General features: G+C 41.6%; 1 protein-coding gene and 1 non-coding gene across 2 annotated transcripts; both read left to right on the forward strand.

Annotated features, from left to right (window-relative positions):
- Nucleotides 1-572: 572 nt before the first annotated feature.
- ddx54 (DEAD (Asp-Glu-Ala-Asp) box polypeptide 54) lies at nt 573-7,061 on the forward strand. The gene is made up of 20 exons (XM_041059628.1): nt 573-825; nt 1,446-1,572; nt 1,742-1,812; nt 1,903-2,091; nt 2,229-2,278; nt 2,386-2,427; nt 2,522-2,617; nt 2,721-2,842; nt 2,981-3,042; nt 3,325-3,456; nt 3,578-3,788; nt 3,892-4,023; nt 4,171-4,392; nt 4,485-4,558; nt 4,654-4,860; nt 5,412-5,560; nt 5,650-5,763; nt 5,875-5,985; nt 6,108-6,202; nt 6,310-7,061. The coding sequence occupies exons 1-20, from the start codon at nt 706-708 to the stop codon at nt 6,576-6,578; spliced, it is 2,595 nt and encodes an 864-aa protein (XP_040915562.1). The 5' UTR covers nt 573-705; the 3' UTR covers nt 6,579-7,061.
- On the forward strand, nt 979-1,050 carry trnac-gca. The gene has a single exon. It is a non-coding gene; the product is annotated as a tRNA-Cys (tRNA).
- Nucleotides 7,062-13,309: the final 6,248 nt, after the last annotated feature.

The following is a 13,309-nucleotide window of genomic DNA, read 5'->3' on the forward strand; positions in this document are numbered from 1 at the left end:
TGCTGGACCATGTGCCCGTGTGGCATCTCAGCATGGGAGACATTGCTGCTGAAATTAGGGAGTAATTAAGACTCATTTAGATTTAGCTATGAGACATCTGGGCCAGCGTTTCAAATGTACCCATAGAAATGCTAGCAGCCTAGAAAACAACAGGGTGAGGATGCTGTACATACACCGGTGAGTGTATGTGCTACATACATATGTACATGTACATACATATGTGCGGGCATTGGGGGTTGTATTACTGTGTATAATACAGTGGGGACGGGCGGTGGGCACTGAGAAGGAGATGGAAGGAGCCAGAGAGGAAAATTCTGTAACATGGTTAAATTTAGCTTCTGCATTATTGGCTTTGAAGTACAGTTCATCAAATGTGTATCCTCTGTCAGTAAAAAGTGATGCTGTTACATCAGAAACTAGGCTGAAGGGCGCTGTGAGGAGGTAAAGATAAAAGCAATTTAACAACCTCCGATGTAATCACGCTCCGTGACAGTAGGTGGCGATGTTGACCCTCACGCGACACACCAGCAGTGCCAAGCACAAAACGGAAGCAAGAAGAAGAAGACCAAGAAGACGCTCACACGTGTTTCCAACATGTCTGCCCACCGAGTTGTTGTGTGTTGAGATGTCATGAGCTGTTTTGTCTCGTAATCTGCGCAGTAAAGTTATCGACCGCAGGCGTAAAAGAGCATTAAAGCTTTCAGGATGGCCCAGAGGAAGAAGAAACTGACGAAGAAGAGGCGGCACACAGCTAACAGAGAGCCGGAGGTTGATTCTGACAGCGGAGACTTTGAAGTGGCTGCTGAAATTAAGGACGATGATTCTGTAAGATACAACACTTCAAAACAACTCACTCAGTCCGCTGCTTCTCCTCACTATCACGTATGATTTATTGAGACGTTGTGTGTCAATTAACAAGGCTTGTGGGTTTATCAGTTGTGTTACGGGACCGGTTTTAAAGAGGGGTGATTCGCAGATGGGGGTATAGCTCAGTGGTAGAGCATTTGACTGCAGATCAAGAGGTCTCCGGTTCAAATCCGGATGCCCCCTGTAAATGCTTTATTTAAATTTTCACATGCCATATAAATATTATGATGTGTTCTTAAACTCTCTAATAATAATTTTAATTACTGATTAATCTGCCGATTGCAATTCTAGTTAATCAGATTACTGATTCGTCTATAAAATGACAACTGATCATGAGACCAGATGCGTCCAGATCAGGGTGGCTTACCACCTTGGCTAAACCTTTTTTTTTTTTTCGGGGAGCACCCTGGGAGCATCCACCCTGAATAATTATTCAATTCTTGCACACTGCACAACGTTTTCATTAAACAAATATTCAGCCCTCCTGTTTTCCTCACCTTCCTTTTGAGGCGTCATGTGGCACCTCTGTGATCATGTTGTCAACAAGCTATGGTTGTGTTTTCTCATTGGTCTCACAGCCAGGGAAGAAACTGCCGCGGTTCCCTGCCTCATCGGACTGCCTGTCAGATGTGGAGCCTGACACCAGGGAGCTGGTCAGAGCCCAAAACAAGAAGAAAAAAAAGTCTGGAGGCTTTCAGTCCATGGGTAAGAGCCATGTAGAAGATTGTAAGCGTGTACTGACAGGGCTGCATGTCCACTAGTTACACACATTGTTGGATATCTACCTGTACACATCAATTTGAGTTGGAAAAAAACCCCGATATAAGTAAAGTGTGTCTCTAACATTATTTGATATCATTACATCTGATTTCAGGTCTCAGTTACCCTGTATATAAAGGGGTAATGAAGAAGGGTTACAAAGTCCCAACTCCGATCCAAAGAAAGGTAAGTCAGGGCCACTTCAGTATCCTGTAATCAAACATTTTCACTAGAAAGACAATATTTCATGCCCAATCCTTCTCTTCCCCAATTCAGACTATCCCAGTGATTTTGGATGGTAAGGATATAGTAGCCATGGCGAGGACTGGCAGTGGTAAGACAGCTGCCTTCCTGGTTCCTATGTTTGAGAAGCTGAAGGCCCCACAAGCTCAAACAGGAGCCAGGGCCCTCATCCTGACCCCCACCAGAGAGTTGGCGCTGCAGACCATGAAGTTCACAAAAGAGGTCAGACTGAGCAGACTGATGAGTGCTTATTGTGCTTGTTCATGTAGGAGTTCAAGGTGGCTGATGTATTGTGCAGCTAAAAGTTTTCTGGGTTCATTAAATCTTTGTAGTTGAATTAATAATGCTTTGCGTTACAGTTGGGAAAATTCACCGGTCTCAAGACTGCCTTGATCCTCGGTGGAGACAGGTACGAGACTCCACAGTTGTCTGGTGCTGGTAGTTCACAGTTTCTGTTGCACAGTTGTCTTGTAAATCTGGAATGAATGTGCAGTAAATACCTCTGCTCTTTTCCAGAATGGATGACCAGTTTGCTGCTCTTCACGAAAACCCTGACATGTGAGTATTTTGTTGTAGTGCAGACTATTAATCTTGTTTGTCCCCAGTCCATATAGTGTATCTTGAAATCCCGATCTCTGTCCTTTTACCCCAGAATCATCGGTACCCCTGGTCGACTCATGCACGTTGTCACAGAGATGAACCTGAAGTTGCAGAGTGTGGAGTACGTGGTGTTTGATGAGGCTGACAGGTGAGAAATGTAACCGTGCATTTAAATTTGTCATATTTTCATGACGAAGCTTGGGTTCACTTGAATGTATGTCTTAATGTATCTGTGCTTCTCCTCCGCTCAGGTTGTTTGAAATGGGTTTTGCTGAGCAGCTTCAGGAGATCATCCGGAGGCTTCCGGACACCAGACAGACTCTGCTGTTCTCTGCCACTCTGCCCAAAATGCTGGTGGAGTTTGCCAGAGCTGGTAAGATCAGCTTTACATTTTTCATCCTGTTTACTGTCAGTTCTTGTTGTGCATGCATGTGTCGTGATTGACAAGGTTTTTGAATTGTCTTCATGTTGGTGCTTAAGGCCCAGGCTAACTCGGTTAACGTTTTTCCAGGGCTGACAGAACCAGTCCTGATTCGTTTGGATGTGGATTCTAAGCTCAGTGATCAGATTAAGGTAAAGACAGGACTTGGCTTTCTTGCTTGGGGAGCATGGTTTTTATTTTAATTTAAAAAATAAAATAAAAATAGTCTAGTTTTGATATATCTAATATGGGATGGTACATTTCTGATGTACCTCATAGGAATAAATTATACTAACATCTAACTGCAGAATTGTGCTCTTGGCGCCTTCCACAGCTGATGTGGCAGGGGGCTGACTCTTTGGACTCCTGTTTATGTAATGACAGTTGGAAACAGCATCTTCCAAAATGTTTTCATTTCTTTTGTCTTTCATCAGCTGTCATTTTTCCATCTGCGCGTGGACGACAAGCCAGCAATGCTGCTTCATCTTCTGAGGAATGTAGTGAAGCCTCAGGAGCAGACAGTTATCTTTGTAGCCACCAAACACCACGTGGAATACCTCAGGGAGGTGAGTTACGAACAGGAGAATAATTCAGTTGCATCTCTCTCTCTCTGTATATTTGTCCTCGGTGAATCCAATTTTAAAAATCCCCTCATTATTTTTTAACTTCTTTTATTCTGATCTCTAGCTGCTTTCTTCAGAAGGTTTGGATTGTGCCTACATCTACAGTGCCCTCGATCAGACTGCCAGAAAGATCAACATAGGGAAATTTGCGCTTCGGAAAGCAATGGTGCTGCTTGTGACTGATGTTGCTGCTCGTGGTATAGACATCCCTCTGCTGGACAATGTCATCAACTACAACTTCCCCTCTAAGGCCAAGCTCTTCTTGCATAGAGTTGGTGAGTGGCTTATACAGAGAATTCATATCTGGATTTGTCCTTAATTTAATTTAGTGGAGGAAATGATTAGGCTGATGTGATACATTATAATTATTCCCATCAGGCCGTGTGGGACGTGCTGGTCGCAGTGGCACAGCTTACAGTATGGTTTGTCCAGACGAAATGCCTTTTGTCTATGACCTTCACCTCTTCCTTGGAAGACCTGTCCAGTTTGCCACACCTGAACACGCCAAAGGTAGGTTTTGCTGACCTCTGGCCAGGTATTGAACTGAGGAGTTAACTCTTGGATTGATGTACTGCACATCTGAGTCTGCGGGTAGAATTGTAAAAGTATGCTTTATTTATCACTGTCCTGTTTATTGCTAACTCCCTTTTCCTTCAGATTCAGATGGTGTGTTTGGTCGGGTCCCTCAGAGCATCCTGGATGATGAAGGCTCTCATCTTGTTACGGCTCACGAAAAGTCGCTGGACTTGCAAAACCTGCATCGTGTCTCAGAGAACGCCTACAAACAGTACCTCAAGTCCCGACCAAACCCCTCAACAGAGTCCATCCGGCGGGTCAAAAACACAGATCTGTCCAACATGGCTGTCCATCCTTTACTAGGTCAGTTTTGGGGGAGGATGAACTGTGAAGAGAACAGTGATGATGACGTTCAGACAGTAGCTGCTAATAACATGGAATCGATCTTGTTTTAGGGTCAGGTTTGGAGAAAATGGAACTGGAGCGCCTTCAAATAGTTGATGCCATCAAGAGCTATAAATCCAAATCGGTGAGTTACAGTAGGTAATAATGCTGATGTCTGTAGTACTTCAATTTCCTGCTAACCGTATAGTAAAAAAACATTTTCCTTTCATATTTTTCTAGACTATCTTTGAAATCAACTCCAACAGTAAGACACCGGCCAGTGAGGTGATGCGGGCCAAACGCTCCAAGGACACACGGTTGGTGGACAAATTCAGCAAACAGAGAGAGGACCTAGCTGCAGAGAGCAGCCTGCATCAGCCCGTCAACCCCACCACCGCTGAGGATGACTTCACAAACACTACAGGCAAGGACGAGGACACTCTAAAGGTAAGACACTCTAATGTCTAATGGATAAGATGTAGCCTGAACGCTGAAGTGTCCTTTTGCATTGTCCTCTACCAAAGGTGATCAGCGTCTAGTTTGTTGGTCAGCAGGTGGAAGAAATGTCATTTACCACTGTCTCACATTCAAGTATGAATAAAGTGGAACTAATTATCCATACTATGTGAAAAGGGCAGTGACTAAAGATAATTTACAGATAATTATTATTTAATCTGATTATTTACTCAATCAATCATTTTGTTTTTAAAATGTCAGAAAATAGAGAAAAAAAAATCAAGTTTTAATAATCACAATTTGTTAAAGCTCAAGTGGATGTCTTCACATGGCATTTTGTCCTTCCACATCTCAAAAACCACAAAATATTCCATTTGCTATCTCATAAGTCAAAGAACTTGATGTTGTTTACAAACTTTAAAAAGACAGAGCAGCATCTCTGCTATATGTGTTGCACTGTTGCACTTCCTCAATTTGTACACAGAGCTTTAAATGCCACTATAAAACCGTGTACAAGTGTAAGTTCTTCATGTTTCCACCAGGGGGTGTTCTCTGCAGTGGTAGGTGTAAAAAGAAGAGGCCTGCAGGAAAATGAGGAGGAACGGCCAAAGAAGAAGAAAAGCAGACAGACTGGTAAAGATGAGGAGTATTACATCCCCTACAGACCCAAAGACTTCAACTCTGAGAGAGGGTGAGGCATTAAAACATGTCAAATCAGACATGATTAAAATATATTATCTGTGTGTTCTGACCTGTGACTCGTGTTCTGTGTGGTACTAGGTTAAGTCTCGGCGGAGATGGCAGTGCTTTTGAACAGCAGGCCTCCTCGGCGGTCCTGGACCTCATGGGAGACGAAGGAGAGCATTTAAACCAGCACAAAAAAATAATGAAATGGTGAAAATTTAAAATTCACTCTAAAATCTCTAAATCTGTTTCGCTCCTCCTCTTCCCGATTCTGATTTTTCCATTCCACACCGTAATTTATTGTCTCGCTGTCATTTGTAGGGATCGTAAGAGGAAGCGCTTCGTGAAGGACACAGGCAAGGAAGACCAGAAGAAGAAGATCAAAACAGATGGTGGTCAGGTCATCAGTAACAAGAAGAACAAGAAGAACTTGTATCCTTCCAACACAATGGCTCTTTGTGTCCTTATTTACTGTTGCTACTGCTATTCTCTCTCACGCTTGGGAATATTTAGCTGTATTGTTGACAGTTTGTCTGACCTTAACGATGTGACAGTTACGAGGAGTGGAAGAAAAAATACAAGGTGGATGACGCAGGATCTGGCTCAGATGGAGAAACGGGAGGAGGAGGAGGGAGGAGGCCATCAGGAGGTAGAAGAGAAGCTTCAGTCACAACTTAAATACTTCACAACAAATATCAAAACCTAAAAGTTGAATTTTTTTTCTTCATCTTCCTTCCTGTGTCATCTGTCTGTCAGGTCGCGGCCGTGGTCGTGGCCGTCGCGGCCCTAACTTCCAGAGTCCCGCTGGACCTCAGAAGACGCCTGGTGGCCGCAACGTGCGCTCGGAGCTGAAGACGCGCGAGCAGATCCTGAAGCAGCGCAAGAAAAAGCAGAAGCACCAGTTCCTGCAGAGTGGCGGGCTGCAGAAGCTCCGTTCTAAGAACAAACAATGGCTTGGAGAAGTTAAGAAGTCAGGGTTTGGACGGGGCGGACAAAAGAAGGGCAAGATGAAGAAGAGACTGTGAGGAGGATGGAGAGGGAGAACGATCACAGAGGGATGATTCTGTGAGAGACTGCAGATCAAGGGCACCACGAGGGACTGAGTGATGAATACCTGTTTTGTTCTAATTCGCCTCAAGAGTTTCATGGTACCTTGTTTGATTGTGCATTGAAGGAGAAGAAGAGTTGAGGAAAGCATATCTAGAGATGATGCACTTCATCATTTCCCTTCATTACCGAACTCTGTATTTGTCACAGAGTAAGTAAAAGAATGAACTGGATTTTCTTCTTTTAAGCCTGTTTGGCACAGTAGAATTTGATTAATGAAATATTTCTATTCACATTATTAACTGATGGCCAAATACAAATGTGAATAAGGCAGTATTCTGTGTTACGTCTCCGTTTGCAGTCAGTTACATGTCGATCCAACAAACAACCACATCTGAGAAAGTCCAGCTACATGTGGGATGACAATACAGCTCAATTAAACGGGGTTATATTATCAGGGGTGGTGTGGTCGCTGTCTGATGTTCTTTTGTAGATTTTGTTGCTACTGTAATGAAAGTCCAGTCAGGGAACTTTACAAAACAACTAAAACTTCATGAGATCGGTAAGTTTATAGCACAACAACAACACTTAAGTCTAATTTTCATTCTTAGGAAACGCTTGCACAATGTCTCTCCCTGTGATATTTTTTTTAGCGTAGATTCAGCCCTGTGTGAGTCTTGAAGCTACTTTGTCCGAGTTTTAAATTTTCTAGGTGATTTTCATACAAATGCACAGAAAATTAAATGTGGAAAACAATCATCCCGGAAATGATCAGCAACAAACCACACAAAAATAACAGCATTTCTGTACTTCGATCAGTGTAGTGCCAGGTTATTGCTACATTCTCACAGACACATATTGCAAATGGTTCCATAGTATAGATGATAGGCCTTGGCACCTACGTGTCTGAACAGGTCCAGGTGGTTTTAACTTCTGGAAGGGGACGTGTTGTCTCACCCATTGCGCCCGGTCCAATGAGTTTTTCAATATTGGGCTGGTTGTCTCACATCTGAGAAGCATCACATTCGACTGCGTTCTCTGGCTACACGTCAAATGATCATGTAATTTATTTCCTGCAGCAGATACAGCAGTCGATCATCCAGCAAAGGAGAATTCTCTTATTTCTTCAGCTGCTGAGAAGGTGCAAAACATGACCACATGCACAGCAGCCTCAGAGGAAAGAGCTGCACTACACCAACGAAAATGTAAGAGACAAGTGGCTCAGTCCATCTGGATGTGGTTAGATTGCTGACTGTTTTTTGATGATATGCGTTCATGCTATCATAGGTTATTCATGGCTGCAGTTACTCGTGGGCTGAGGCTCTTCCATGAAGATTTGTGGCTTCCAGTCGTCTGTGTGACTGCTGCTAAAGATGGAAGAAAATGGGTGGTAGGTGGGTAATGCATTTGCTCCAAACACAGCAGAGTCACCATGGAGACTGTCACAGGACACAAACCAGAGCACTGTCATAATTTATGGAAGTGGGATCTTCCAAATAACAGCCATTCATAAAACACACCAGCTAGACTATCTAGGGGGTAAAATGGATAAAGTTTCAGTTTACTTTGCAGTTGAGTGTATATATTAATTTTTTGAAGTATTATTCATACATTTTTTTTTACTTTGCTACCGATAAAACAAAAACAAAATACAAAAATAATTGAGCACACATGTATAGCAAATATATATTTTAATCAGGAACACTACTTATTAACCAAGCAATAGTAAAGAATTTATTATGAGACTGAAACAAGAGGCGTAAAGAAAATGTTTGACTTTATCACAAAACACAAATTTCCACTTGATTAATTCTAATCCTCATGAGTCTGTTGGCCTTTCTGTGAGTGAAGGAGGCGGTGGGGGGCTTGTATATCAGCTGAATGTTGAAATACACACCTGAGCATACTTTGGGGCTAGCTATAAAAAGTTATCTGGGAAATAACATCCAGATAGAGCATTTGTACTGTCTGTCCCTGAACTATCTGGGACCAGAACAAGCTGGAGTGAAGGAGGTTATATTGCCTACGATATCAGTTAATCCTCGTGCAGAGATACCGAGCTACAGACTGCCTTTACCTCATATCCCGTCCTCTGTGAAACCATCTCTCACCCGCCCTTGTCTATCTGATGGCCCCTCTCCCCGTCCCAGCGCTCTCTAGTGCTACAGCAGCTCTCCAATCATCAGGAACAGCAGCTTTATCTTTGTTTAGGGTTCCCAGGACTGACACAGCATCCACTTGAGATATGCTGAAGAGCCTGAGCATCAGAGTACTGCTGCTCTCGCAACAGTGGGATAGAAATGCTGGGCAGTAGTTACCTATGTGTGTATACAGTGGTAGAAGACATTGTCTGACCACTGTCTACAGTCTTAGATTCTTTTTTTTTTTTTTAACATATGAATTTATACATTTTTAGTTCATTTATTACAAATCTGTTTAAACTTTTTGTAGACTCTGTTTTGCCAAGCAACTTTTACCGTGCCCCCTTGACTGACCCACTGGTTTCAGTTCCTTTCCGTTGCTGCTATAAAGAACGCTCCAGCTTCACAGTTTTCACACATGGCTGCCTTTTTCATCCAAGAACCAACCACATTTTTATTACTCTTCTCAATCATCCATGTCTGCTTTGTATTTTTAGGTCTGATTTTCTGACAGCATTGCTCATGAGCTGACTCTTAAAATTTGGCAGCGCGTCCTTGAGCGCACTAAGAAGGGTACATTTCAAAACAGCCTCTGCGTGCAACTGCACTGCTAGAACCTTTCAGGTTTCTGCAAGTTGATTTTTTTTTTGCTTATATTTAATTATAACCAGCGGCTGCCTGAAGGACTGAAAAATCAATGTAAGAAGTAGTATGGTTGAGCCCCCCCATAGTTATCTCATTAATCTGAAGCCATTATCAAACCTCTTATCTGTTTGCAGATATGTGTGTGTGTTGTCTCTTATTCTTTCCTGAGCAGTCTGGCTCTCCTCTCCTCTCCTCTCTGTATGCTCCCTCTGACGATAAGATTGCTACCCTTTCTCAGGCTATCGCTTACGAGGCAAAAGGCCACTTGAGGAATGACAGGGGCCAACATGACTGACACTGGCTGCTCTCACATCAGCAGTTTTCGTTCTCCTATGTAGAAAACTGCTGACAACTCATTAGCGGTTGAAAATCATCAATGGTATTTTCTTTTGTTTTTGTTTTCCTGAAGGTCGCACAGTGCTGCTTTCTCAGACTGGGTGGAGCTGAGATGTTGTCGGGTCAAACGCTGGTTAGCTTGGTTTATTGTCATATTGTAATTACAGTGCTGTGGCTTTGTTTTGGAAACAGGCAGCTCATGAAGATGTTTGGAACAACCTGCCATGCAGACGCTTAAAGGGAACCTTAAATTAGCTTGATCACAAGGGAAGGACTACAGTCACTGGGACTGTCTCGGGCCAGAAACTTCCTAATTAGAAATAAAAATGTCTGTTGGGGTTGTGTGGGCTGCAGGCCATTTACAGTAAACTGAATAGGAACCAGACTGGGAAAATGATCACAATGATCTGAAGTCCTTTGAAAATTTCAAAATTTTCTGTGATGAAGTGTGACAAGCTGAGGTTCAGAAGTGGCAGTTAAGATGTGAACCCACTGCGGTTGAAAATACACTTTTTGAGACGCTATCTACATCTTGAGTTTGTCAGCATATGCTGTATAGAAAAACTATGTCTATTAAAAAACTTCCTTTTCCAAAACTTACCTGGTATGTTTGATGAATGTACAAATTTGTATGCATAATTCCTGATAATTGGGAAAATTCTGACCCCCAGCATGCCCCAAACCTGGCTAAACAAGCTACATGTGCACTGCTTGACCTGCCCTCTAACTGTGTGACTTCTCATTTGTTATCATTACTTTGTGATGTTTAGTAAAAGGTTGAAATGCCAAGAAAGCATTTTATCAACACCGCAGTAATGATCATTTTAACATGTCAGCGACTTCCTGTGGATTTGAAAGTGTCAGGGACAATTTAAGATTATCTAAAATTCACAGATGTTTGACGTAACTTCTCTGCTGTCTTATAATAATCCACCTCTTAAATTTCCCAGTATCCAACCCTTTGCTTTCTGATCAAACAGGAAAAAACATGCTGCCTGAAACCACAACCTGCCAATTGTAATGTAAAGAACATCTTTCATGGCCAAGGAAGCCGTGTCTCTGCTATGATCTGTTGCTGCTGTCGAGCTGTAAATCTGGGTGCACCCTCTGTGAAAGGAAAGAGGCTTTTCAGCAGGGACTATTACGTCTAAAGCAAACTGCGAGACAGTGTTTCCGCTGCTTGCCTGTGTGCCATGAAAGTGAAATACAGTCGGCACGCAAAGGCCCCCCTTTTTTTCTGTTTTGCACCTCTTTTTCTTTTTTTTTTAAATCACCCTCAGCTTCTTCCCACACTCTCTCCTGTTTTGTGTCATAGTGACCACAAACACTGAAAATAGAAGTTGTTGGGATTTCATGCGTGTGGAAAAATGGAAACATCGCTGGAATTGCATATGAATGTATATGTGGTAAATTTGGTGAAATATGCAACTAAAGGGCAGAGTTCAACAAAGTCTCATTAAAGTTGCAAAAAAAAAATCTATTTAAAACACGTAAAATGTCACATTTACAGATTTCAAAATCAAAATTCTTCCTTTTTCTAATCCAAATAATTAATCCATAATTACCTACATTAAACAAGAGAATTTGTTTGTATGAATGAGGAGAGACTGCTGTGTGTTGTGCTGTTAGGTGGAAATGTGTTGGCATAGAGCCACAGCCCATTGGACTCAGAGAGGGTTATTTTTGGGGATGTTCAGGTGCCTGGGGCCCCTGCAGAAAGCCCTTATAAAGAGGTCCTCTCCGGGTGGGTGGAAAGTGGGTTATCAGCTTCACTGTCGCTCCTCGATGAGGCCAACTCGTTTGCATCTAGTCAACACCTTCCACCCCTCTCTGGCACAGATCTGACCCTGGCTTCCTACAGCAACCCTTGGCCTTACCAAGCACTTTTAATACATCTCTTTCCACCACATTTTCACACGTACTGCACCACTTCTTATACCAATCAATTCAATTTCACACCAAACACAATTTCTACAATTTTGTCACATTTAGCTCTCCTCATTCCTTTCTATGCCTTATTTGTCTCCTCTCTCTCCCATCTGTTTTACATTATTGATAAACAGCGAGAACAGAGATGTGTTTTGCTAAGACCATATCGTGACAGTACCTTGGGGTTAATGGGATTTTGGTGTAAAGCTGAGCTAAAATCGCTGTACTCATTTCAATATGCACATTTGGACTAAGTGTGATGATGTACAATGTCAAACCTCTGATTGTACAGAGCTGCAATCACTGTTAGTTCATGCATTTGTATTACAGCAGTGAAAGTGTTATACCAAAAAAGAAAAAAAGAAAAAAAGACTTGACTTATGAGATTCTTTTTATTCATCTTTATTTTTAGTGAATTATACTTGAGCAATTTCAGTAAATTCTAATCTGGGTTATAAAATTTTGTTTGATGTTATACAAGACTGAGGATATTGAAAAATGTTATTGCCACATCTTTCCGTTGCTCCTTGTTTTCTTTTCTTTTTTCTTTTCTCCTTTTTTTTTTAAAACTCTTCTCTCCTTTCCTTGTCTAAGGAATGTTTTCCCAGACTCTCTTTTCACCCTCTGTGAGCGCTCTGTCTCTCTGTGGTTACTCACTTCATTTGTCTTCTCCAGGATCAGAGAGACACAGAAAATCAAAATAATCACTGGACGCTGAAGTAGTAGAACGCTCGAGACAAACCCTGGATAACAAGATGTTAAGCTTGTTAGGACAGAGCCCTTGAGAAAATTACCATGCTAAACACTTGTTTTATTTAGTCTTGTTTAACCAGCGTTTCAGGATGCTTTAGAAACTCTAAGCACATTTTATTATTTATTGTTATTAGCAAAAGATTTATGCAAAACAGTTTTATTTCATTCACAGTGATGAACACTAATAAATAACGCAAAAAATAGAGTAAAACACATTGATGACAAACATTTCCGTTGCTCTAATTTTGCATATTATAATCAACTGTAGCAAAAAGGTTACATAGAAAGAGTTAAAAAAAATCAATTTCATAACCTTACATATACAAACAGCTGTAATCATCATATTTCCTCTTGCTGATAAAAGCTTTTGATGCATAACTGTGGCCACATAATCCAACCTTTTCTTTTTTTATCATTAAATAAAACCACTTCTATACTTTGCTTTACTTTCATGCAATGTTTCAAGAATGTTTTAAATGGTTCTTTCTTGTAGTATTTTTTCTATTAAATAACTAAAAAATAACTATATTTCTCTATTAAATAACTATATTTCAGGTTTTTTTTTTTTTTTAAGTGTAAGCCCAAAGAAAAGCCATTTCATACATCCTTATCTGCTGCTGCACTTAACTTACTGACCAAAAGATGGAGCTATAGCCATTGTCCTTGCAGACAGAGAAGCCTGAAGGCCAGCAAGCTACTCTGGGCCTCCCATCGAGGTTTGAGTTCTGGATGTTTGTGAACGGGTTTGAAACGACTGTAATGTCAGAACTGGCCAGTGTGGAAAAGTTTGTGTAAAGAGCCATTCATCAGGGATCACTCAAAGTTAACAATATACAGCATCTTTGAAAAGTGGCCACCACTTTTCAGTAACGTTGAGTGAGGGTTGAGTGATTGTAGATTGTCCC

The sequence above is a fragment of the Toxotes jaculatrix genome, chromosome 16 (genome assembly GCF_017976425.1).
Source record: "Toxotes jaculatrix isolate fToxJac2 chromosome 16, fToxJac2.pri, whole genome shotgun sequence".
Lineage (NCBI taxonomy): Eukaryota > Metazoa > Chordata > Actinopteri > Toxotidae > Toxotes > Toxotes jaculatrix.